The following is a 26,072-nucleotide window of genomic DNA, read 5'->3' as shown; positions in this document are numbered from 1 at the left end:
GGGGGTAGAGGGGGCGCAACGACGAGGGGAGAAGCTGCACCGATGCACGGGCTCCACTCCTCTAGGCCTCCCCGTTGCCAAAGCCCTCCTGCCCCTTACCTCTGCCCCTAAGGTTCCTAGACACTCCGAACCTCTTCCTCAGGAGCTCGAGCCTCCGAGGCGCCGCCACGCCATAGCCTCACTCGCGCCTCGGTGCCTGTGCGCTTCCAGCTCATGCGCTGCTCCGCTCGGCCCCCCGGTTCCGTGACCGACCCCAGGACCGGTTGTACGCTTCAGGGCTCCAATCTCCCCGTCAGGAGCGCCCTGCAGGATCGTTACTTTGGGCCCGAGTCGGAGCTCACTGCTTAGGAGTCCGACCCGGCCGCCATCTTGGCTCCTCCCCAGCTTCCCCTTTTAAAGCTCGCCTTTTGTGCTAACACCCTGAGTGGCCATCCAGGGAGAGGATGTAACACCTCACTCTGTGGCAACTGCCTTTTTTTGTCCTGTGCCTAGGAGTCGTTCACATGTCTCACCAGGTAGTTGGAAAGCTGTCTGTGTGCCAGGGTCTCTGTGAGGCAGCTGAGCTAACTGAAGTACAGAGTGGCAACTTTCTAAAAGGTGCTGAACTTTAATTGTGGTATTAGATTAGACCTGTGTATCGGGTCAGGTTTAATGCCATAATTAATTTGATACCTTACATGACCCAGTTAGGTACTCTCATTCAGGAGTTAGCCAGGCTGGGGTGACAACTGGGAATCCTGTGTTAGCCAATGTGGCTACTAACTTATCCCTAGCAAAATGACAATTTGGAAATTGCTGTAAGTCATGTTGAAAATATATGTCCTCCTTAACAAAATACAGCTCCCTGCTGTAGGCCTCTATAGGCTTTCCTAAGGGGAGACATATATATTGTAAGAGATAGGGTGACTATGCCATTGGTGTGAATGGCAAAGTCGAACTGGCAATGCAAATACTGTTATTCCAGTCTGCAGTGGCAGGCTGTGAACCATTTTGTACTTTGCCACACACAGGGTGGCACAAACAGTGCTGCAGTCCTGAGTGAACACTCTGCCTTACATGCCCGGTGTGCCATATACTAGGGAGTTATAAGTACGTCTTTCCTTGCAGGTTGGATGTTTCAAATCTGACATGCAATTTGTATGGAGTCAGAACACTGGCACTGGGTTCTGGTTAGCAGGCCTCAGTGCACTCTCTGAGTCGAAAAGCCAGCAGCATCAGTCCAAAAATGGAGGTTGAACATGCAAAAAAAGAGGCCTTTCCTTATAACCATTATAGACATTTTGGCGAACTATTCCATCCAGATCCAGCTATTCACAACCCTTTACCACAACAACCAATCTATAATTCAGAAATCAAAGAGGAGAACCGTAATTTATAAACACAATATGAAATGTGCTTCCGAAGGATACAAAAAACTGATGGCTGCAGATGTATTGTAAAAAAGGAACCATCTTCTCTGTGTTGTTTTTATGTGACATACACTAACATACTGGCATGGCAAAGCAGCTTTATGTAAAAAAAAACTAAATTAATAAATAGCATTTACTTCTTTATGTGTTGTGTGCAACTTATTAGGATTAACCCAGAAGCTTAAAGGTTTCTGTTCAATGGACCATGTCTGAGATGTCAAATCTGTGCTTGCTAAGGGAGATTCTGAAAGTATTCCAATTATCATTTATCAACGTTTTCCCAGGGGTGGGCATTTTTCTCAGTTTTAGACCATTTCACAAGTATGGCTTCTTTCCAATAGGTAGCCTTTATTTTTTTGTGGACAGTCTCTCGTACTCAGGCCTGTTCTTCATATTTGGATTGTTTTCATGCAAGGACATTTTTAGGGTTTTCACAATTGTCCATGTATGAATCCTTGTCACTTGTGGCCCGTTCCCCACTTAAATACTATGCCCTCTTTTTGGAAGGTCCAGATGTGGAAAGTTTATACTCATGAATGTTTTCCTAAAACAGTTCAGGTTTCCTATTTGTGAAACAGTTTGACCTATTGTGGACAGTTTCAGTTTGATGACAATTCCAATTTGTGGACCAATTCTCATTTGAGAACCTCTCCAATTTTGTACAGAGTTTCCTTCTTGTGGAAAGTTTCCCAAGTTTAGCTCTTAAGAAATCTAGGGCCAGATTACTAATTTACTAATTGATGTAGCAGTCACAAAATTAGGATTGTATAACAGCTAAAACGTTTTTCCTTATTTGCTAATTTCATTTAGTGATTCAGAAATGTTTTTCCAAATTAACAAATGGGTTTAGAAATGGTTTACAAATCTTTATTTGGACGGAGTGAAGTTTGGATGTCCATTCAAAATAGTAATTCAGATCCTGATGTATAATTAGTCTGAAACCAAAATTTCTATCATAAACCACTGAAAGGTTACTGACTCCCAGTTGAGTAGTAACTCATTCACAAAGGGGAAGAGGACACCTTTGGGTTCCTTCTAGTTTACAAATTGAAGTGGCTGCTTCTGGGGGACTAGGCAGTGGTCCAGGGATCACTGCCAACTCTCACTGAAACTTAAAAAAAATGAAAAAGTATGTTTTTAAAACTGCCCTGTTTCATTTAAGGGGAAATGTGCTGCTGTAAGAAAAAAAGTTTTCATTTTTGAAAAGCAATCACAGGGATGGTGGTTTGCTGAGCCCTATGGGCCAACGGATTCGTGATTCTAGCCAATCCTAGTGAGTTGCAAATTGCAACCTCCTTACTAATATTCATTAGAAAGGTTGGTCTGCAACTCGCTATGATTCTCTATTTTACAACTGACCTGTTGGTACATAGGTGGATTCACAAAACTAGATCAGATTCAGAACAAGTCAGTGCGCGATTTGCAAGCTCTTTTTCTGAATCCAGCCTAGGCATTCTGGTCCTTGGTCTGCTGACTGATGATCCAGTAGAAATCTATACACCCTCTAAGGTGAACTAGCATTCATTGGATTGTGGCGGAGTGCGGGTTATTTTTATTGCATGGGTTTCATTTGTTTCTGCAGAACAAAGCATGATGGACAAATCGGTATGTTGTAGATAGTTCTGTTGCAAAGCTATGAGTACTAGTGTTCAGAGGCCTGTGACATTGCATGGAAGTCAGATTTGGTGCTGGAAGTTACATGAGATTGGGAAGCAGCACATCTCAGTGTGAGGTACTGCAGATCTATGCATACACACAGCGAAGCCTCCAAGCAAGGCCGCAGATCTTTCTCCAAGAAAACAGCAGATGCAAGTTAACAAATGAGAAATAGTAGAAAATGATCAAAACCTAGCATGGCAGTGGAAAGGAAAAAAAGTAGACGTTACCTTCACAGCTCCGGCAGCAGTCCTGTTGCAGTGGGTGGGTACATTGTATGGACGCACAAGGCTTGCGCTGACATGTTATTGTCCCATTGTTGCAGATGCAATCACGGCACTTGTCTGATGGATCATAGAAACGCTGCATGTGTTTGTAAGATAAGCCAACATAGTGACATTCAGCCGGAGGTACTGTGATAAGGCACAAATTAAGATGTTAATCAGGAAAGTGGCTGCAAGTTACTTATCTGTAACACTGATTTTGAAGCTTGGGATTTTTGTAGATTCACATGGTATGCACACTACTGACATCTAGTGGTGAGATAGGCAAAAGTCTTAAAAACACAGAAAGCAGCCAATTAACAGTATGTTTCTCTTATCAGTCCCTAGGGGCACAGACAGTAAACTGAGAATCATGTTAAGATTGTGGTTATACACACATTATTCCTAGTCTTTCGTATTAAGAAATCACTAATATTCATATCACCCTTGCTTTATGGAGAGGTAGGGTATGTCTCAGGTGAATATGCAGAAGATACTAAGTTTCAAGCCCAGTGTTAGAGATGCATATTCTTTTTTTTTGGCATGGATTACTTACAGCGTCAAATTCTTCATACTGCGTAGCAAATTGTATCATTCATAGGAGGGAAGCCAGTAGTAACGTCATCCTATCCAAACACATTCCTTAATTCTAATAGTGCTACCGGAGCATCTCATCATGCAACAGATACCAAGTATTGATGCCTTTGTATGTATATGGTAGAGCTATGTAAGATAAACAACAATTTCCAACACACAGCTACTGCTGTGGCACTGAGGATTAAATTCTAAAAAAAACCAGAAGATTCCAACACTTAAATAATGTCATCCATGAACATATAAATGCAAGTCAACAGGAAAAAAAATTCTGAAGACTGAGTAACCGAGGTATGGATATGCTAATGGGCCGCAGATATCCCTGTGTACACTCTATGCAGTTCATCCATAGCTCTACATGTGCATGTGTGTAAGTGTGTGTAAGTATGCATACGTCTATGGTCCTTGACCCTTGAAAGCCTCGACAAAGAGAAGGTAGGAGCAGTTCTAGAATGCACCCTCCCTCATGGAGGATTTTAGTGTCCTAGAATGACAGTGGTTCAAGCTGCCCCCATACAAATATACTGATAGCCTATCTGGGGTCATACAAAAAGTGTCCACAGAGTTCACCCCGGTCGGTTTTTGAAAGGGGACCGGCAATCCCCGATGGGGAATGTGCAATCTAGAATTGTAGTGCAATCCTTAATGAAGGTGTATTGTCCAATCCAAAAGAGCTCTTGGGGGGGGAGGGGCGGGGGGCATAGCCCTTTGCATGTACTCCCCACATAGAATATTCCTGAGAGACTTCTTGCCAGTGCTCATGCCTCTTAACATGGAGCATGTGCAACAATATTCTTTTACTTGGAGGAGGTTTTGCCTTCATGGAAATGAAGAAATGCCTATGTGGCACTGCACAGTAGTTTACTTTGTGCCCAAATAATGCACTGAACTAACATCTGCGGCTCGTTCTCTAATACAAAATGGCACTTGAAAATCTGAAAATCACTAAGTATCTGGGTATAAATTTTGTTAATAGGGTGCATGGAAAAAGGCTCAGTGACTTTTTTAGTTCTCTTTTTATCTTTTTTGGGGGGGCATTTCTGCATCTTTGGCAGCTGCACACAATTTAGATGTATCAATGCTTTTGTGCTATGCCACATTGAGTTATGTAGTGAGTAAGAAATTAGTTTAGTTGCAAAGGATGTGAGGCCTTCACAAGTAATAAGTCCACAATTGTATTATTATTGGTATTCAAGTTGTAGCACTTGACCCTCTTAGGGTAGTGAAGCAGAGTAGTCCAAGGCCTATTCTAGGGAGGTGGTGTGGGCTAGTAATCCCAGCTCTTTGGTGCACGTGAGATAATTACTTTTTTGCATGATCACCCACAAAATGTTTGGACTGCTGATGTTCGACTCTGAAAAAGCACTGGAACTTGCTAACACGGCGCCAGTGCTCTAATCCTTTAGAATTGTAAGTGCAATTGACTGAAACCCAATTGACATAAGATCTGTGACTTATTAGTCCTTACTATATGGTACTATTTATACCTAAGACCTGTATGTTGAATGTCACTCATGGACAGAAGCACTTGCACCACAATGAGGGTGACAGAGTAAAGCATGATCCCCAGACTGCCATTGCAGACTAACAGAGCAATTTTTAAACTGCTAACTTAACTTTGCCATCTCAACCCATATCAAGGTCCAAACCTTCCTTTGTAATATTTATGTTACCCCTAAGGTAGGCTGAAGAGCCCTAAAGGTAAGGTGAATTATATTAAAAGTAGGACATGTTTTTTCTGTTTTACATGTACTGACAGTAAAAACCCGACGTTGTTTTGACTGTAGAAAGGCTAGTAGCCTCACTGGCTACTATGAAGTTACAAGCTGACCACTCAACAGAGCTAACTTTTCAATAGGACTACTAAAATTGATATTTTAAGCTATCAAAGAATATTCACATTAAATCTAACTTGCTGCTCAAGTCGGAATTTATGTAATTATTTGTCAAGATGCAACTTTAGAAAATTGCCACTTTTTTTACCAAATTTTCTAGTTTCAGTTTTCAGTTGCAAACAGCTGCTGTGCCTAAGACAGTCTGCTGCCCTCCTGGGGAGAAGTGTGAATGATTATCATTAAGAGGCACAAAGATCTGACGAGGGAGGAGGTGTAACCTACTCCTGACAGGATGGCCAGAGAGGGCGTAAGCCAATATGGGGAGCTTCAAAGGGAAGGCTGCCTGTGAAGAGCAAATGTGAGTCATTGTAGTGAAGGGCTTATCCTTTGTTCAGGCAGACAGGCTGGCATCCCAAGCAGAGAAGGAAAACTTGTTGCAAAACTAGTTTTCCAAGGGGAGTGTAGTCCCCAGGTAGCGACACCTATGGAATGGGCTAGAGAGCTCCACACAGCAAGAAAAGGGTCTGGCCATTTTGAGAGTGGGCAGAATATTGCACTCTAGCATAGCTAGTTGCCATACTTCCCAGGAACATGTCACCAAGTAGGTGAGATAGCCTGTGGGCACTGGCAGCCCATTGGGAAGCTAGACACCACCACACAAGTTTGTAGCTGGCGTTAAAGTGGCACCCCCTGCCACCCAGACCCCTGATTACTGCGGGAACCAAAAAAGACAGAAGAAGGATTGCACCTTCTGAGTCCCAGACTGCACTAAAGGAGGCTGCACCAAGACGGACTGCACCTCCTGCACCCCAGCATTTGCGAAGAGGACAGGGCATCGTGTTGTGGATGCAACATGGAGGGAGACCCCAAGGGACTAACGAACTCCTGCATGCCAATGACCCAGAGTGTCTCTATGGACTAGGTGGTTGAGGGCCCTGTTTACCCACAGAACCAAAAAAAAACGCAAAAGGAGACTCTTTGCGAGTGTACAGTTGTACTGCCGGTGAACTTGCCTTGTCAACACTGATGCATGCTGGGAGAGTGAGTCCTGGTGTGTGGCTAGTGGTCAGAGCAGATCCCACCCGCTGAAGAAAGCAGAAGAAACCACAACGAAAATGCTGTTGTTGTAAAGCCATTTGACCAGTTCCAACGGTCCCTCCCTGGACCCTGCTGGAGCATCGTGGGAGACCAAGTACTGAGGACTGAGGCAACCATCAATGTTTGCAGAAACAAAGATTGGCCCCCAAATGATTCTTCACAGCAACCTAATAAGCAGCATCCTGTATCACATGCATAGGAACAACTTCAATGTATGTCTTTGGTGGTCTGAAAGGCTACAGAAACAAACTAGAGACTGTGTCTGATGACAGTTAATTGTTCCTCAGGTCCTGTTGGGTCACCCTGACAGTCTTCTATCGGATTTGGCCCATCAAAGTATGTGCTAAGGGTATTTCCAGCCCTTATGTTTGTGACTAACCCTATACCGCAATCATGGTAGCGTGAAATATTTATTTAATTTTTGAATTACAGTGATTTATTTTCTTTGAAAATTCATATCTCTGGTTCCCCTTCATAGATGTTTATCATCCTGGTGTCTATCTAAAGTGAAAAATAGAATCTATTTAATAGATTAGAGTTAGATTTTTATTGTGTTGTGTTTCTTTCTTATTAACTGTTTTGATACTCTAAAATGCTTTACACTTCTTTCTTTGTCTAAGCCTGACTGCTCTGTGCCACAGCTACCCAGGACCGAGCTAAGGTTTTCCAAATTAACCTAACTGAAACACAAAAAGATTGTGACATTATAACGTGGTGAGATCTTATAATCACACTACATAATACTCCACTTCCCAACAGTAAGCAACAATTAGCTTCCAAGCCCTCACCTTCACGGACTACATGCTCCTCGGCGACCAGAATTTCCACCTGGAGAACACTAGCGATAGCAACTCCTCTGCCCTACTAGACAACCTCACCAACTTAGGCCTCAAGCAACTGGTCACCTCGCCTACCCACTCAGCCAGTCTCACTCTAGACGTCATCTTCTCCTCCAGCAGCCACATCACCTTCACTCACACCACCGAACTTCACAGAACCGACCACCGTTGTGTAAATTTTTCTGTCCTGAAACCCACCAGCCACCACCAACAGCCCCGGATCCCCCACCGCATGTGGAACAAGATCTCCAAGGATCAACTGATCTCCAACCTCGCCCGCGCCCTACCACCTACAACCAACGAACCCAACACCGCCGCCCTCAACCTCAAAGAGTGGCTCGACGACTGAGCCAACACCCTCGCCCCTCTCAAGAAAACCACCATCACCCACGCCAACAAGAAAGCTCCCTGGTTCACCGCAGACCTTCAGTCCTCCAAACGAGAATGCCGGAGAGCAGAGAAGACCTGGCACCAAGAACATTCAGAAAGCAACCTCGCCGCCCTCAAATCAGCCATTCGCAAACACCACCAGCTCATCCGGTCCACCAAAAGATCGTTCTACAAAGAACGAATTGATAACGCGCACAACAACTATTCAGCATCATTAAGGAACTCACCAACCCCAAGTCCTGCTCCGCCGACCCACCCCACTCGCAAGACCTCTGCGACTCCCTCGCCCCCTTCTTTCACCGCAAGATCACAGACATCCATGGAAGCTTCGCACCACTGTCTCCCACCACCACCACTACCAAGGTCGACCCCATCGGGCCCTGCCACACCAACATACTGAGCACCTGGATCCCCACTAACGGTGAGGAAACCACCAAGACCATGAGCTCCATCCACTCCGGCTCTCCCGCTGACCCCTGCCCTCATCACATCTTCAATAAAGCCAGCCAAATCATCGCTCCCCAACTCTGGGCCATCATCAACAGCTCATTCGAGACCGCCATCTTCCCAGAGAGCTGGAAACATGCCGAGGTCAACGCCTTGCTCAAACAGCCCAAAGCTGACCCCAAACCTCAAAATCTACCGTCCTATCTCCCTACTCCCCTTCCCTGCAAAGGTGATCGAGAAGATAGTCAACAACCAACTTTCCCGCTTCCTGGAGGACAATGACCTACTCGACGTCTCCCAGACCGGATTCCGCAAAAACCACAGCACCGAGACCGCCCTCATCGCCTGCACCGACGACATCAGGAACAGGCTCGACAAAGGTGAAACCCTCGCCCTCATCCTCCTTGATCTTTCCACAGCCTTCGACACTGTCTGTCACCACACCCTGCGCACACGCCTCTTCAACACAGGAATTCGCCACAGAGCCCTGGACTGGCTCACCTCCTTCCTCTCAGGAAGTACCCAAAGAGTGAGCCTCCCCGTTCCTGTCTAAGGCCACCAAGACCATCTGCGGAGTTCCACAGGGCTCCTCCCTCATACTCACCCTCTTCAATGTCTACATGGCTCCTCTCGCCAACAACGTCCGATTCCACGGCATCAACATCGTTTCCTACGCCGACGACACTCAGCTCATCCTCTATCTCACAAAGGACTTTGCATCCGCTAAGAACAACCTCCACACCGGATTCCACGCCATCGCCAACTGGATGAAAGCGAGACGCCTCAAGCTGAACTCAGAGAAGACCGAGATCATCATCTTCGGCCCCAACAGCTCTGCATGGGACGACTCCTGGTGGCCTGTCACTCTGGGGTCGGCTCCAACGCCAACCACCCACGCATGCAACCTCAGCTTCGTACTGGACTCTGCGCTCTCTATGACCCAGCAAGTAAATGCCATCTCGTCCTCATGCTACAACACCCTTCGAATGCTCCGCAAGACCTTCAGATGGATTTCTGTGGAAACCAGAAGAACGGTCACCCACGCCCTCATCAGCAGCAGACTTGACTACGGCAACGCCCTATACGCGGGAACGGCCAAACTCCAGAAGAAACTCCAGTGCATCCAGAATGCCTCAGCATGACTCATCCTCAACCTCCCTCGCCACTTCCACATCTCAGCCCACCTGAAAGACCTTCACTGGCCACCCCTCAACAAAAGGATTGTCGTCAAACTCCTAATTCCATGCCCACAAAGCTCTCCACGACGACGGACCAGTCTACCTCAACGAGCGCCTCCACTTCCACATCCCAACACGCCAGCTCCGCTCCACCAACCTCGCCCTTGCATCCGTCCCCCACATTCACCGTACCACAACCAGCGGCAGATCCTTCTCCCACCTTGCTGCCAAAACCTGGAACTCCCTCCCCGTCAACCTACGTATGACCCAGGACCTCCTTACCTTTAGGAAGTGCCTCAAGACCTGGCTCTTCGAACAGTAGCACCCCCCCTCAGCACCTTGAGACCCTCTGGGTGAGTAGTGCACTTAACAAATATCTGACTGAGATTGATTGATTGAAACAACACTCAAACTATTGTCTTGTCAGTGCTTTTTCTCATAACAATAAAAAGTACTTTTAAGACACACGACTAAATACTGTGCATTAATTATACAAATATACAGTCAGGTAGATGGGAATACCTTTGGAAACACCCTAATTTTATACCCGATGTGGGTCCTGAAACCTATAAAGCAATATACTCCACCTACACTAGATTTCACCGTATAAGGGAGTGTCATTATCAATAAGCCTGACCTACTGAGTTTGTGAAGGTGTCACCACATCAATAAAAGCAGATATGTGTTATAATTCACCAATGTAACACCACTGAAACCAATGGGGACAGACTCAATATGCAATACATGTTATAACCCAGCACTGAAATCAATGGGGGTAGTATCAACAACTAATAGCATTCATTTTACTCTATAACCTTGCATTGTCAACCATTATCATCAATAAAGCTTAATGTTAAAAACATGTCCTGAAGTCTTTCTTTTACTCTTACCATGCTGCTATTTAAGCTTTAGGACCAACCAGTAGGGGTTGCCATCTTCTAGAGCCAAGGTACAAAGGCACCTACTCCAGGAGTGCCTAAAACAATATGTATCTGCTCCTGGGGTCAGGGATTCAAATCCCCAGGGGGCTTAGGGAGAGTTTGGAGAAAGCATTTTGGTAGGGGAGGGGTCCCTGCACATCCTGCAGACAATGACAACATGCTCAGATAAAATAAGTGGTACCCCTGCCTTTCTTTGTGCACCACACCTTCAAATTTCCTGATTTGTGGGCCGACCTGAGGACCTTATGGGTGAGCCTCTTCTACAGCTGATTGGCATGGTGAATAAGTTATGAGCAGCTTTCTTTGGATGCAGCCTAATGCCGTGTTGTGCATTTCTCATCACAGGTGCCCACGACACAGCCAGGGCAGCCATATCTAGCATCTGTTGGCAGGTATAGGGGGAGGCCTAAAGCTTCAGTGGCCCCAGCTGGCTCTCGGCATGATGTGCACCTCTCTTGGGTGCAGCAATGGCGCCAGCTTCTCTCAACTGCTCTCCTGCCCACTTCAATGCAAGCATGAGAGGAGGTCTTGATGTTGCGCACACCTGCCCTCCAGAGATGGGCGAGGCAGTAGGAAGAGTGCCTGGCTGCATCTGTCTTAGGTCTCTGGGAAGTGATGGACCCAGGAACCAGTGAGGACTGCACGCTGCACTGCCCTCTGGTTTTGTGTCATTCCTCCACCCCGGAGGTTTTGTGCCAGGGGGCATCCTGGTTGCATCGAGCCCTACATCCAAGTATGGCTGAAAAAGGGGGCCCCATGTGAGTGCCATACTCATCAAAACTTCATAAATATAAGATGTGCTGACCCGAGGGTACGTTTGATGACTGCAGTGGACCACTATGTGCAGCATTCTCTGTACAGTTCCTCGGAGGACTAGGCTGAATCTCAGGCCCTTGTAGAGCTGCTTTTGGTGGTCTTGGGCTCACCATGCTTCTGGTGGTTGCCCCAGCCACCATGAGCATTTTCTTCAGGTGACTAGGCATTTAAAGGGTGCTCTTTGTGGAGGATTGTTTTTTTCCTAGTTACCTGTGCTAGACCTGTCCTCTTCCTGGGCTCCTGGTTCTCTTTCCTGCTTGGCGGGGGAGTGTTCCACAGCCATTCCACAGCCAGCCATTCTTCATAATACACTCCTTGCTGCACTCCTGTGGTTCCACAGCCTCTGTGTTACTTGTTGGGCACCAGTGTGTCAGCAGAGTCAAGGGCCAGTCCACAGAACTTCCAGGGGATCTATTCAAGGTCTCCCAGCAAGTTCCTTCCCTAAACTGTTCCTCAGGGAGTCTATGGGGGCCAGCACCACTGGCCCTAGAGTGACAATCCTAGTCCTGGGCATCAATTGGAGGGAAAGAAAAACCTTCAGATCATGTTTGCAGTGGCATCCGGTGGCTTCTCTGTCCAACTGGGCAAGCTTTCACCATTGTTGCTCCCGAGTCCAGTGTATTCTCATCCGTCTCTCCCTTGTGCACAGGTTTTTAAATGGAAACACATTATCACTTCACCCTTGTCCCACCGCTCCCACACTGCATTCTGGGACTGTAAGGAAATGCCTCCTTGGCATGGTTACCCCCTGACTTTTTGCCTTTGCTGATGCTAAGTTTTGATTTGAAAGTGTGCTGAGGCCTGCTAACCAGGCCCCAGCACCAGTGTTCTTTCCCTAACCTGTACTTTTGTTTACACAATTGGCACACCCTGGCATCCAGGTAAGTCCCCTGTAACTGGTACCCCTGGTACCAATGGCCCTGATGCCAGGGAAGGTCTCTAAGGGCTGCAGCATATCTTATGCCACCCTGGAGACCCCTCACTCAGCACAGACACACTGCTTGCCAGCTTGTGTGTGCTGATGAGAACAAAACGAGTAAGTCGACATGGCACTCCCCTCAGGGTGCCATGCCAACCTCACACTGCCTATGCAGTATAGATAAGTCACCCCTCTAGCAGGCCTTACAGCCCTAAGGCAGGGTGCACTATACCATAGGTGAGGGCACCAGTGCATGAGCACTGTGCCCCTACAGTGTCTAAGCAAAACCTTAGACATTGTAAGTGCAGGGTAGCCATAAGAGTATATGGTCTGGGAGTCTGTCATACACGAACTCCACAGCACCATAATGGCTACACTGAAAACTGTGAAGTTTGGTATCAAACTTCTCAGCACAATAAATGCACACTGATGCCAGTGTACATTTTATTGTAACATACACCCCAGAGGGCACCTTAGAGCCTTCCACACTCGAGACATGTTGCTGGCCACAAGGGGAGAGTGCCTTTGTCACTCTGTGGCTAGTAACAAAGCCTGTACTGGGTGGAGATGCTTATCACCTCCCCCTTGCAGGAACTGTAACACCTGGCGGTGAGCCTCAAAGGCTCACCCCCTTTGTTACAGCACCCCAGGGCATTCCAGCTAGTGGAGTTGCCCGCCCCCTCCGGCCACGGCCCCACTTTTGGCGGCAAGGCCGGAGGAGATAATGAGAAAAACAAGGAGGAGTCACTGGCCAGTCAGGACAGCCCCTAAGGCAACCTGAGCTGAGGTGACTCTGACTTTTAGAAATCCTCCATCTTGCAGATGGAGGATTCCCCCAATAGGGATAGGAATGTGACCCCCTCCCCTTGGGAGGAGGCACAAAGAGGGTGTAGCCACCCTCAGGGCTAGTAGCCATTGGCTACTAACCCCCAGACCTAAACACGCCCTTAAATTTAGTATTTGAGGGCTCCCCAGAACCTAGGAACTCAGATTCCTGCAACCTAAGAAGAAGAGGACTGCTAAGCTGAAAAAGCCTGCAGAGAAGACGGAGACACCAACTGCTTTGGCCCCAGCTCTACCGGCCTGTCTCCCCCTTCTAAAGACACTAATCCAGCGACGCTTTCCCCAGGGACCAGCGACCTCTGAATCCCCAGAGGACTGCCCTGCTCTAGAAGGACCAAGAACTCCTGAGGACAGCGGCTCTGTTCACCCAAGACTGCAACTTTGTAACAAAGGAGCAACTTTAAACCAACTTGCGTTTCCCGCCGGAAGCGTGAGACTTGCTACTCTGCACCCGACGCCCCCGGCTCGACTTGTGGAGAACAATCAATTCAGGGAGGACTCCCCGGCGACTGCGAGACCGTGAGTAGCCAGAGTTGCCCCCCCTGAGTCCCCACAGCGACGCCTGCAGAGGGAATCCCGAGGCCCCCCCTGACCGCGACTGCCTGCTCCTCAGATCCCGACGCCTGGTAAAGACTCTGCACCCGCAGCCCCCAGGACCTGAAGGATCCGAACTCCAGTGCAGGAGTGACCCCCATGAGGCTCTCTTTCTTGCCCAGGTGGTGGCTACCCCGAGGAGCCCCCCCCTTGCCTGCCTGCATCGCTGAAGAGACCCCTTGGTCTCCCACTGATTTCAATTACAAACCCGACGCGTGTTTGCACACTGCACCCGGCCGCCCCCGTGCTGCTGAGGGTGTACTTTCTGTGCTAGCTTGTGTCCCCTCCGGTGCCCTACAAAAAACCACTGGTCTGCCCTCCGAAGACGCGGGTACTTACCTGCTGGCAGACTGGAACCGGGGCACCCCCTTCTCCATTGAAGCCTATGCGTTTTGGGCACCACTTTGACCTCTGCACCTGACCGGCCCTGAACTGCTGGTGTGGTAACTTTGGGGTTGCTCTGAACCCCCAACGGTGGGCTACCTTAGACCCAAACTTGAACCCCGTAGGTGGTTTACTTACCTGCAAAAACTACCAAACTCTTACTCCCCCTAGGAACTGTGAAAATTGCACAGTGTCTAGTTTTAAAATAGCTATATGTGATTTATATGAAAACTGTGTATGCTATTTTGAGTATTCAAAGTTCCTAAAGTACCTACCTGCAATACCTTTCATTTGAAGTATTACATGTAAAATTTGAACCTGTGGTTCTTAAAATAAACTAAGAAGATATATTTTTCTATAAAAAAACCTATTGGCCTGGAATTGTCTCTGAGTGTGTGTTCCTCATTTATTGCCTGTGTGTGTACAACAAATGCTTAACACTACTCCTTTGATAAGCCTACTGCTCGACCACACTACCACAAAATAGAGCATTAGAATTATCTCTTTTTGCCACTATCTTACCTCTAAGGGGAACCCTTGGACTCTATGCATACTATTCCTTACTTTGAAATAGTGCATACAGAGCCAACTTCCTACAGGGACATTCCAATATGGGAGATTCAAGTTATCTGTGAAGGCCGCAGTTTGGGCCATAGCTAGCACAGCTGCCTGATCCCTTCCTACCACAACATCAAAGGTATGGTCCTCAGGTGTTTGGCCCCAGAGGTCTAGCCATCCTTATTTGTCCCAGTCCAGGTGCGGTGGGACAAGCTATTTAACAGGTGCAGATTTCCTCCACATCCCATTCTATCCCAGGAATTGGTTCAAACACAGTTATTGGCTCTATTGTGTGGTGAGGCCTTTGATACTTGAGTGGTGATCAACTTTGCCCGGGGGGGCATAGAGCTAGAATCTGATTGGGAGCTGGGACAGCGATATATGACAAATCCTAAAGTGCAATAAAGAGTGTATATATATGTAAATCTATACTCTGGATACATTTTTAGCCCTAGATTGATACTTTCCTGGACCCTGTGTGACTAAGTACCATGAATTGTACTTTAGTGGAAATTTCGCCTATAGTTCATAACACAGTTTAACCACCACAGATGTATAGTAAGCACCAGAGACCTACACCAAGAATACCAGGTTGCCCAGATGGTAGTCTCACACATGCAGCCCGCCCTCCTGTGTACTCACATGTTCATGAGCAACCAGTCCATAGCATCTTAATCTAGTGGTACAGCAGCAACCTCATCTTAAAAATCGGTGGTTAGCACTCTCAGTCGATTTAGTGTGAATTTACTAAGAGTGAGACATAGGGAGTGAGGCTCACTCACAGTAAAAGGCCAAAAAACAGGTAGTCACAAGCAAAAATTCCAGAAGGATTATGTGGGTGGAACCCACTTTGCAACATTGTGCCAATATGCCAATATGCAAGAGAGATACAGACTTCCTCTAAATATATTTCATGTGATGCTGGGTGATATCAACCCCTGTGGAGAGAGGGCTCAATAGCTTTTTTTAACGATCAGCTGCTACTTTATCCTTCTCTTCTCTCTAATGTGGTGCCAAGCTTCTGAGAAGTACATCACCTCACCAGCAACTTACTGGTGAATTTAGATATCGCTGGATACGTGAAAATGAACAATTTAACTTCGGCAGTGCCTCTGCTGATTCCACACATGCACGCCCTCAGTGGCAGGTCAGGACTGATGGGCACTGGAAGAATCCTACCCAGTTCAAGTGCACTGCATCTCACCAGACTATGAGCACTAAGTTAGATTCCCAGCAAATAAACCTCCCACGTATAACTTAATTGCGGCCAGCCTTTGTATCACTTTGGGGAACCTTTGACTTTTGATCAATGCTCTGCTAACTAATAAATTCAAATAAAGCATCCATTACGTGTACCTGGACACTGGGGACAGCATTCTCCAGGGACCTTGAAAGGCTCTGCACAGGGCATGGGAGGACATCTTCGGTAGAGGCACTGCACATTTCCGTTCTGATATGAGAGGAATACAAAAAGAGAAAAAGCCTTCATTGTCTTCCCTACAGAATGTGACATTAATGGGAAACGTTCACATAATCCAGGAAACCTAGCTCCTCACACCTCCAGCACAGTCAAGAGTGCGCTGAATGCTCATTGCACAGTCTGTGGGTGAAGGTGGGGACTGCTGCGTAGGAGCAAGAGGTACCAAAGGCTAGGAGACTATGGGTTCACAGCTGCTATAACCACAGTGTGGGTAACAAGCATTCACAAGAACCAAGAAGCTGTGCTTAATTTGAGCCAGTGGTTTCCGGTGCTCAGAACCGGCCCTTAATTGTCAACACCTGGACTTACTGCAGCAAGCGACATGGTGGTACTATTTGTCAAATTTTGTGATGAATGCAACAATTGTTTAATAATACTATTTACATTAAAAATAACTAATACCTGCATTCCAAAGCTAAAAAACATACCTTGAGTAGCAAGCATTGGTCTTTTTTAATGTATAAAAATCCATAATTGTCATCAGTAGTGCTATGGGTGGTGCAAGCAGCAGTGGTCTCCTGACAAGGGCCTTGGCACTTATTTCTTTACAAATTAAGTTCTGGATCTACCACAAGTCTCTCACATCCATTAATAAAAGCATGTTATTTGTTCACGTAGATGTGGCAGATGTGTGATATGAAGCACTATATAAAACACATTTTTATGAATGTAGAACTCAGAAAGGCAGTTCGAGATACACAGACACGATTAAATCTAGAGATTTAAGAAGCGAGGAAGACACTGTGAAAGGTGATATCACAATTTAGAGGCAAAACAAACAGGAGACAAAAAAAAATCAGAGGGCAGGTACTTTAAGTGACACTGAGGGAGCATTTCAAGGGACATGGCAAACATATAAAAAGGGAGAAAACAAAACCAAGAGTGACCTTTTTGCACGTCAACAATGACCGGTAGCCACTAAATGGTTTCCACAACATATCTGGTGTAAATGAAACATTCACATTTGAAAACCCTCTATTATACTCACAATGCAGTGACACTGTTTGCACTTGTCTGTAGGATGTGGGAAGTCAGCCCCATTGGGGTACTCTTTTCCAGCAAAACTACATCCTAGAATTAAGAGAACAGGACATTAGGAATACTTTCTAGGAATTTGGGGGTCATGACATCGACCGTCTTATGTGTGCTTTAGTAAACATAAAAGTAAGAGTTTGCTCATTTTCACTTTCATTTAGTGGCCCAATGACTGTATGGACTTTAATCTACACCCTCAAAGCCATGTTAGATTCTCACTGCAAGAAGGTGGGTAGTTGTACTCTCTAACCACGTAAGAAAGAAGGAGAATTGGCCGCCGAGTGCTAGTATTTGTCTCACCAGGTTGCATGTTTCAGACAGTAAACAGGAAAACAAGAGCATGCGGACCTGGAGAAAGTGTTATTTTGTAGAAGAAAGCTCTGGGCAAGCACTTAAGGTAGTGCGTTGACTGTGTGGTCATTACTGATAATAGAATACTTCATTCAAATGAAGGTTGGAATGTTCTAAAGAGGATCCCATCAGCAACTACAAAGGAAGCACAACCACAGAATGCTTTCCCCCATCTCTTTCCTTCACTGTAAACATCTTTCTTGAAAAATATGTCATTAAAGGACTGAAAATGCAGCTATGGCAATGTGTTATTTGCAGGCCTTATTCCATGTGTTCGTTGCAGGTGGAGCAAAAGGTCTTCTGCCTTATTAATATTCATGAGGGGCACTCTATTTTCCAATTCAGTTGATTAGTACATCACTCGCGGTGCAAATGCTGTACATGCTGCAAAGGTCAATGTGCGACTTGCCCATACTGGTTTGGGACCTGCCAAATGACAGATTAGGCCCCAGATCCCCAAAGCAGAGCTTGGACAACCTGGGCACTGCCAGGTGAAAGTTATTGGCAGAGACCAAGTCAATCGCATGTACGCTATTTTGGACTTTGGCAGGCAGTGTCACTAGGAGAGGTTTTGCGTTTGAGGTACAATTTGTAACACAATTATTCTCTTTTACACGGGAAATGCACAGCAGGCTTACATGGCCCTACATGACAACTACAGGAAATCAAAATCTAACTCTTAAAAAAGACAACCGTGTCCCACTCATGAGGGCCATGAAGAATTTTAGTTTCCCACAGTAAATGAATGTGATTTATGTGCTATTAAACACAAGAATAAGAGACCCCATTGAGGTGGAGTATTATGTCGGGAGTTAGCACCAGGCCTGATTACTGGTTTTCTGGGTGTGGGAACAGTAAAATTGAATGTGTTTCTACACTCAATGTCACTCTACTAAGAACAGGAGGACAGTGTGTGAAGAGACAGTCCCAGGATTGGGGAAAACATGGAAATTGGCCCAAGTCCCATAATGTTTACCAATTCTGAGCCAAGGAACTCTTAAATGGCTGGAAATTGAGGTGGTAATACTACCTGTATAATGGCTACCCTGCCCTGACTTGTACTGGGGTCAGGTTTCGGGTTAGCTTCAAGTAACTAATAGAAACTGTGCGAGGTGAAAATCAACCATAATTTATCCCTGGGTTTCATGCAGTTTTGATTAGGGAAAGGAACCAGCCCTCCATTGGTTGGTAGCAAAAAAGTATGGTAAGTACTCCATGAAACAATACGAGAGTGTTTAATACCCTCCATTTCAGAACCCTTGAGGCACAAAACGTGTGAGCCAAGAACAGAGTGCCTACTTGAATGCTGATGTATATCAGTCTAGAGGGTTCCTTTTTTAAACTGTTCATCAATAGCAAAGTTGCGGATCATGACAGCATAACTGTAAATGGAATTAACGATTCCTAAGAACATTGGCAAGATAAGATATAGATCTGCTTTGGAAAGAATTGAGAGAAATGAGGACAGCTGAGAACCCTTGCATGTGTTAGTAAATGTAGGAAAGTGCCCTTATTGACATGGTCACCCCCACGTTTTGCTCACTGATTCTGAGGTTTTGTGACTGAAGTGCAATGGTTCCCTGCTAAACAGGTCCCCAGTGCCAGTACTCTTTCCCTAAAAACAGTTAACAATGTATACAATTGACACACTCCTCTATCTGGTTACGTCCCTAGTAAATGGTACCACTGGTACCTAGGGCAAGAGTAAGGGAGAGGGTCCCTAATGGCTGTAGCATAAATTTACCACCCCTCAGGGATCCCCCTAAAACAAGTCACCTACAGCTGCCATTGTAGTCTGCGTGTCCTGGTGCAAGCCAGGCTAAAAAACAACGTGGCATACCCATTGTGTGCCATGTCACCAGCACTGCATATATGTGAGTCACCCCTACAGCAGGTCTTGGAGCCCTAAGGCATGGTACATTATATTTGATGTGTGGACCTATCTGCACAAGCCTATATGACCACATGATGCCTAGCAAAGCAAGTGAAAAGGGAAGCCATCTTAAGGTATGTGCCAGACACTCTTCATCACGAATGACCCATCAAATAATGGCTTCACCGAACCTTATATTATCTAGGGTGTTTGGTATCAAACACCTCATCTTAATACATCCAGGCTGATGCCAGCCTCGGGTTTGTTATGACATGCATCCAGAGAGCACCTCAGAGGTGCCCCCTGAATACCACTAGTTTCTGAGTGTGTTGGCTGACTGGTCTCAACCAGCCTGCCCCCACAAACAGATCTCTGGAGGTGAGAGCCTGTGCTTTCACAGGTCAGAAACACAGCCTGCTCCGGAGGGGGGTGTTGTCACCTACTCCAGCACATCTGCATACCAAGGCCAGGGGCTTTAAAGGCCCTGCCACCTTTGGTATGCAATCCAGGCTCCCCCAGCCCTGGATGTAGCCACCCCCAGCCCTGAGGCCAATTTGACACAGGACAGGCACAACAATTAGTTAGTCAGTAGGCGTGTACCACCTTTGGGCCAACCACACCCCTTTGGTGGGCAACCCAAAGTGGACACTCAAGGAAGGGTCCCACCATCTTGTTTTTGGTGGAACTAGGTCTTCTGGGATAGGGATATGCCCACTTCCCACAGGAAGCGGTCATATAGGGGATGTAGTTACCCCAAGGGTACGTAGCCCATTGGCTATTACCCTACACTCCGCTAACTGCTTCTAAATTGAGTATTTACTTGGTACCCTAACACCAAGTGAGCAGATGTGTTGGACTAAAGAAGAAGAAGGACCTGAACAGTTGTTTTTGCATTACCGCCTTAAAGACATTTCAAGTATATTGCCTGTGTTCTTTATGGTGAATTGGTATTTGTTTTCGTATTTGTTTTCCTAAAAGTTCCATCTTGAGTTTGTGTCTGATTTATTGCCTCTGTGAGTTCAACAAATGCTTAGCACTACCCTCTGATAAGCCTAACTGCTCGGGCACACTACCACGAAAGAGAGCTTTTGGGATTGTCACTTTTAACCCTGCAAACCAATAAGGGTCTCCTTTTTATCTCCTTACTATCTGCATAGTGTACCTCTACATTTGGTACACTGCATGCTTCCTACAGTAAAGAAGAGGAAGTGGCCAAGTTTCACTGGCTGAGACCTCCCAAGAAGAGTATAATGGAATCACAGCAGTGCCACAGATTGGATTTGTTCTGTAGACAGTTGGTGACACTGGCTAGAAACTATACAGGGCCCCCAAGTTTGGCAGCATTACGATTGTTCGAGGCCTGACAGAATATGAGGGGTAAGTTTGAGCAGCTCAGAGAACTACTTACCTGTAGTTTGTTGGATGTGTAAATATAAACATCTTAACTGATGGTGTTTGCTTACAGTTATGGACTTGTCTAAGTAATTAGATTAATTGCAGTACATTTTTGTGCAATTCAGTCTGAATTTAAATACAATCACTTAATCCTTTTGTTTCCCATCTGTAATCTCAGCTATATAAGCAAAAAGAAGTGTAAGGTAAACAAATATAGAGTTTTTATAAACTTTAAGGTCTGATGTGTAAAATGATTTTTCCTATTGTGTGTACATAGGAACCTTAGTTAATACATATGGGCCCTAATCTCTTGGCTTGCTATTAAGATGCTATCTGATTTACCAAAGAACTTATATAGACAGGGCACCCATTTGTTCAACCTGTTAACTACGAACTAAAGACTTTTACTACTCCAGACATCTTTAATGTAAACTAGATTTACAACCCTACCTGTTTTTAGCAGTGACAAAGTGCTTTACTGGCATTTCCCATATTTCACCATTGATTAGCTTCAAAAGGCATCAGAGGTATAATAGGTAGAACTCTATCTTGATCTGGCGTTGGCTAGTTTAGAATCCACATTCCTCGGGTTTCATAATGCTGAAATAATTCATTCTTCCATCTCCTAACTATCTTCACGTATAATCTTAACACAACTGCAGAAAAGATTGCTATTTTCTTTCACATGGAGCTAAACTTTGTTTTGTTCCAGAGAACCAGAGAATTTCCAAATAATAATTAATCTGACCCATTAGAGATGCTAATACAGCTCATTAATGGAGGAACATTCCTTATTCCTTGGTGCCCTCAAGAACAGGATAGAGAGCATCCCTCAAGGGAAATCAGTAAGGGGAATTGTGTTTCACGTCACAACACAACTGAGAGTACAAGAACAGTTAGAAATGACAAGACCTGCCTATGGACTTTTTGTCATAGTGCTAACCAGGCTTGGAAGAAGCATCACTCACCATTACAGTTGTTTTGGCAGCATGTTCCAGGGAGTGGATAGGAGCAGAGGGCGCCTAGGCACTTGCGGTCTTCACAAGTGACCCTTCCGTTGGAACAGCGGCACTCCTGGCACGTGTTCAGGGGGTTGGCAAACTGCTCTCCATCCAGGAAGACTCGCAGTTCAAACGTGCAGTCTTTCAAACGAACATTGGAAAAAAAAGTAATTGTTAGAGTGCTCTAAAAAAAGAGAAGGAGCAAATATATCCCTGTTCCTTCTAAAACAACTGCCAATCTCAGTTACAAATCTAACTAGATAAAGTCTGCCGTCTTGCGAGGTTCAACATTGCATGTGCTTGTACAGCAAAAAAGATGCTCAGTTGGTATAAGAAATGCCTGATGCTTCTAATCATTTGTGACACACCCACTGACTTGCATAATCTTACAACATAATGAATGAAAAGTGTTCATTACTATTGCAAGCTAAGCTCTTAAAACATTTAACAATGCAATACCTACTGCCACTAAATAGTCTTCAGAGAAGGAATGTTAAAAGGTTCCACTTATTGTTGCATTCTGGGGTGTTTCCTACCTCCCAAAAAGGTTCTTCTTTTATTAGTACAAAAGAACTGAACTATGAGGAAAACAAATATTAACTGCTCAAGTGATATGGGTGGGGGGGGGGAAGGATATTTGGCAATAGTATATTGAACTTCCTATTTCAGGAAGCAGAAATAACTGCTCAAGGCATATGCAAACTGCTATGCCATACTCCCACAAAACAGGACCAGTAGCTACTGTTAATACCAATACCACATGCCTTCAACAAGGAGCCCCAGCTAATGCTTGTAGAAATGCTGCAAACGCCGTTTAAGAGCTTGTATCAAGGCAGTATGAATTCAACAATTTCAATGCAAGTGTGACATGATATCAACAAGGACCAAGTGTTAGTACCAATGAAAAGAGACACAATACCATATGGGAAAGACAAGAGCTGTAGAAAAGTGGGCATTTATAACCAAGTGAATTTAATGATAATGGATTGGTACGGTGAGGGGAGATACAGAATGCCAAAGAGTACTGAAGGGAAGCGCAAACCGTAATTTGAAAAATCTATTTGGTTATGGATGGAATACATGGGGGTCGTTCTGCACAAAGCAGGGTAGGTTTTTGGGAGCCTTTAACACTGATAATAGTAGCTGGGAAGTCGGGAAGTACTACTCCTACTTTTGTACATAGTAAGCAAGAGTGCAGCAGTCTGCTCTGCTCTGTCAGTCTTTTCCATACAATGGCATTTGGAGCAGCACATGCTTTCCACTTAGCCCGTACTACATTGGCACGTGCCCTGCCATGTATATGATCACTTGGCATGTGCTCTGCCATGTATATGATCACTTGCCATGTATATGATCACTTGGCATGTATATGATCACTTGGAATAGCACCTGCCCACTCTTTCCTGCTCTTTCAATTGTGCCTGGGCACTTTTAGAAGAGTTGGGCCAGCCTTCTACTCTTCTCCATGCATTGAAGCAACAGTGGCATTCTATCCAGTTGTCCCTACACAATCTTTTTAAAGCAGTGATCTAGCCCAGTGGTTCCCAACGTTTTAACTTCTGTGGACTCCCACTTTATCATTACTGGAACCTGGGGACCCCACTGAATCATTATTGGAACCTGTGGACCCCCCTCTGAGTCATTAATGAAAGCTGGGGACCTAATCTGCTAATATTAATTAATTTACTAAGCACTCGCGGACCCCCTGAGGAGGCTTCGCGGACCCAGCTTGGGAACCACTGATCTAGCCCATTGTTCTAGTATGACATACTTTACACAAACATGTGGGGCAGCAATGTGTTGCTCCATCCCTTCCTCATTCTGTACCTGGACACTTAGGGCAGCACTGGCCAGCTCTCCTTTCTGGTCTGGAACAGGTCACTGGAGGACAAACAGTATGGGAGCACTGGACTGTACCATCCTGAAATAAAAGACAAAATATATTGGCCTGGGACAAAGGGTGACAAGGTCACATGTGCACAGTGGAAGGTAAAGCAGCTGCATGAAGTCATCAGCTTGTGTAAACGTGTGCTGGTGTGGGACTATAGCTGCACAAACAGGCCTTGAAAGGGTGTGTGCTTGTCTGGTTCATTAATGGCATAATTGGTGTCCACAATGGTTTGTCTTTGTATGGATTGTAGCGATAACATCAACCTATGTGACAGTTTGGTGGTGCATGATGTCAGTAACCAATATTAGATTGTCTACTCGTGTGGTACTAGAGTGTGGTCAACAACTTTATCTTTCAAGAAACGAAGCCCAGATAAGAGCAGCAATACAACTCCAAAATATTAATGCATGTACTATACCTATTACTGTTTCAGTTTCCGGGTCATACATTGGTTAGTATGGGGGTATAGATCTTGTTACCACCAAATTATTGATGGTAAAGTGATCTGGGGTGCAGTGATAAAATAATTGCCAAAATGAGCCTCTTTCATGTCAGTGTTGGCAAAAAGGCTGAGGACTGAATAGTAAACAAGTGAATAGATGTTTTTATAGATGATCCGCTACAGAAACCACCTCAAGGCACTAGTCAGAGGCTTCAACTTAATTCCTCTGTTTGCTACCAAGTGTGAGGTGCATTGGTACACAGTGTGAGATAGTTGCACTGCTGTGGAGACCCCTCGGCCGCACTGCTTATTACCCGTCTTCGCTTCCTGTAGATGCACTAAATTCACACCATATACAAGGGCCTAGTAATCCGTCAGAATTTTTCTAGTGGTCCCTCATTTGGCCATAACTTCTGTGCCTTCTCTGTTGCATTTAAGTATGATTCTTTCAAAATGTATATGAAAAACAAATGTAAACTTGTAACTATTCACCTTTTGATGGGTGGATTGCATATTGCGCTTCAAATTGATCACACGGATCTCCAATATAAGGAACACCAATGTATTTAAACTTCTGCCTGCCAATCAAATGGATAAATAATGAACTACTCTCTTGTACCATTTCTATTTCTTCTATTCATGACAACCTAATCCAGTATGGATAGGGGTTTAAAAATCAGAGCAAACACCAAGAAGATAATTCCTTCTTCTTGCAATAGTTTGATTTCCAGATGGAATTTACTCCTTCTCTCTGCTGAACAGAAACATATCATGTGAGGGACTCTGAAGGAGCCAAATGTTCTGGTCTTTACCTTTCAGTATCCAGGCTCAAATATTGGTAGTCTGGATGATATGAACATCATCTATTGTAAGTGACATTCATACAGGCTTTAGAGTATGAGATTATAGTGAGATTCTGTATGAGTCTGTTGAGTAAACATATGCATGTTGTCCAACTTAAATTTCCATGTCATAGTACATACTTTTACCTTAACTTTAGAGTGAAGTACTTCAACAAATAAATGTAAAACGGATTACAACAGAGCCTAACCTAACTGGTTATTGTCTACATAACCATTTTGAGATGATCTGTGGACCAGAATGGTAAGCCCCAGGATGAGCTATAAGAAATACAGTGGTGTGAAGAACTCATACAGGAGAAATCCTGCCCCAGACAGTCCCATAAAACGTTGTATCATAGCCCTCTACTTGTGTGGAGCAGGGGAAACCTGGGGCTGTCACTGGTTGCACATTACTCTTTCTCAATACCTCCGTAAAGACCGATAACACTTCAACTAATTTTGTTGACTGCCATAAATCTTTCTGCAGAGAGAGTTTAAACAGACATTCTGCTCCATGTAAGATGACAAGCAAAGAGCAAAACCTGGGTTTACTAAGTACAGAAACCACTCCTTGGATCCTCAATGTTCACACTAAATCTGGTTGTTGTTCTGTCAGAACAAAGACCTTGTGTTCAGCTGAAATACAGACTACTAAGAACTCCCTGGAGAGGTCTACAAATGCAGCATGCTCTTGGTGGATTAGTAGCATCCCGGGGCGCACTCCAGGTTCAGTCTGCTCTATTTGGCCATGTACCCCCAGTTGCTCACTTTATTCAAAATTTGTACTTCCTGTGGGCTAATGTCAGATGCAGTCTGTTCACGCTGCACCAGTATATCTCTACCCTTCCCCAAGTAGCTCGATCTAATTGCAATCACTTATCAATAGGTCAGACTTGGTTGTTTGGTTCCAGTGACTGTCAGGAGGTGCAGCCTGCTCCTGTTATGTCAACACCTCCAAGCTGCTAGCTACATGTTTAGTCTGCTCTCACTTGGTCAGG

At 45.3% G+C, this 26,072-nt stretch overlaps 1 protein-coding gene across 1 annotated transcript in view; it reads right to left on the bottom strand.

The window, feature by feature from the left end:
* Nucleotides 1-26,072, bottom strand: part of KCP (kielin cysteine rich BMP regulator) — a 521,393-nt gene that overhangs the window by 238,966 nt on the left and 256,355 nt on the right. Inside the window, exons 30-34 of the mRNA XM_069229392.1 lie at nt 23,727-23,820; nt 21,867-22,040; nt 17,233-17,315; nt 16,121-16,214; nt 3,296-3,478 (exon numbers count right to left, since the gene is read on the bottom strand). Coding sequence (XP_069085493.1) covers nt 3,296-3,478; nt 16,121-16,214; nt 17,233-17,315; nt 21,867-22,040; nt 23,727-23,820 — 628 coding nt within the window. The remainder of the gene's footprint in view (nt 1-3,295; nt 3,479-16,120; nt 16,215-17,232; nt 17,316-21,866; nt 22,041-23,726; nt 23,821-26,072) is intronic.

The sequence above is a fragment of the Pleurodeles waltl genome, chromosome 4_1 (assembly GCF_031143425.1).
Source record: "Pleurodeles waltl isolate 20211129_DDA chromosome 4_1, aPleWal1.hap1.20221129, whole genome shotgun sequence".
In the NCBI taxonomy this organism is placed as follows: domain Eukaryota; kingdom Metazoa; phylum Chordata; class Amphibia; order Caudata; family Salamandridae; genus Pleurodeles; species Pleurodeles waltl.
This window is presented reverse-complemented; position numbering and strand designations above follow the sequence as displayed.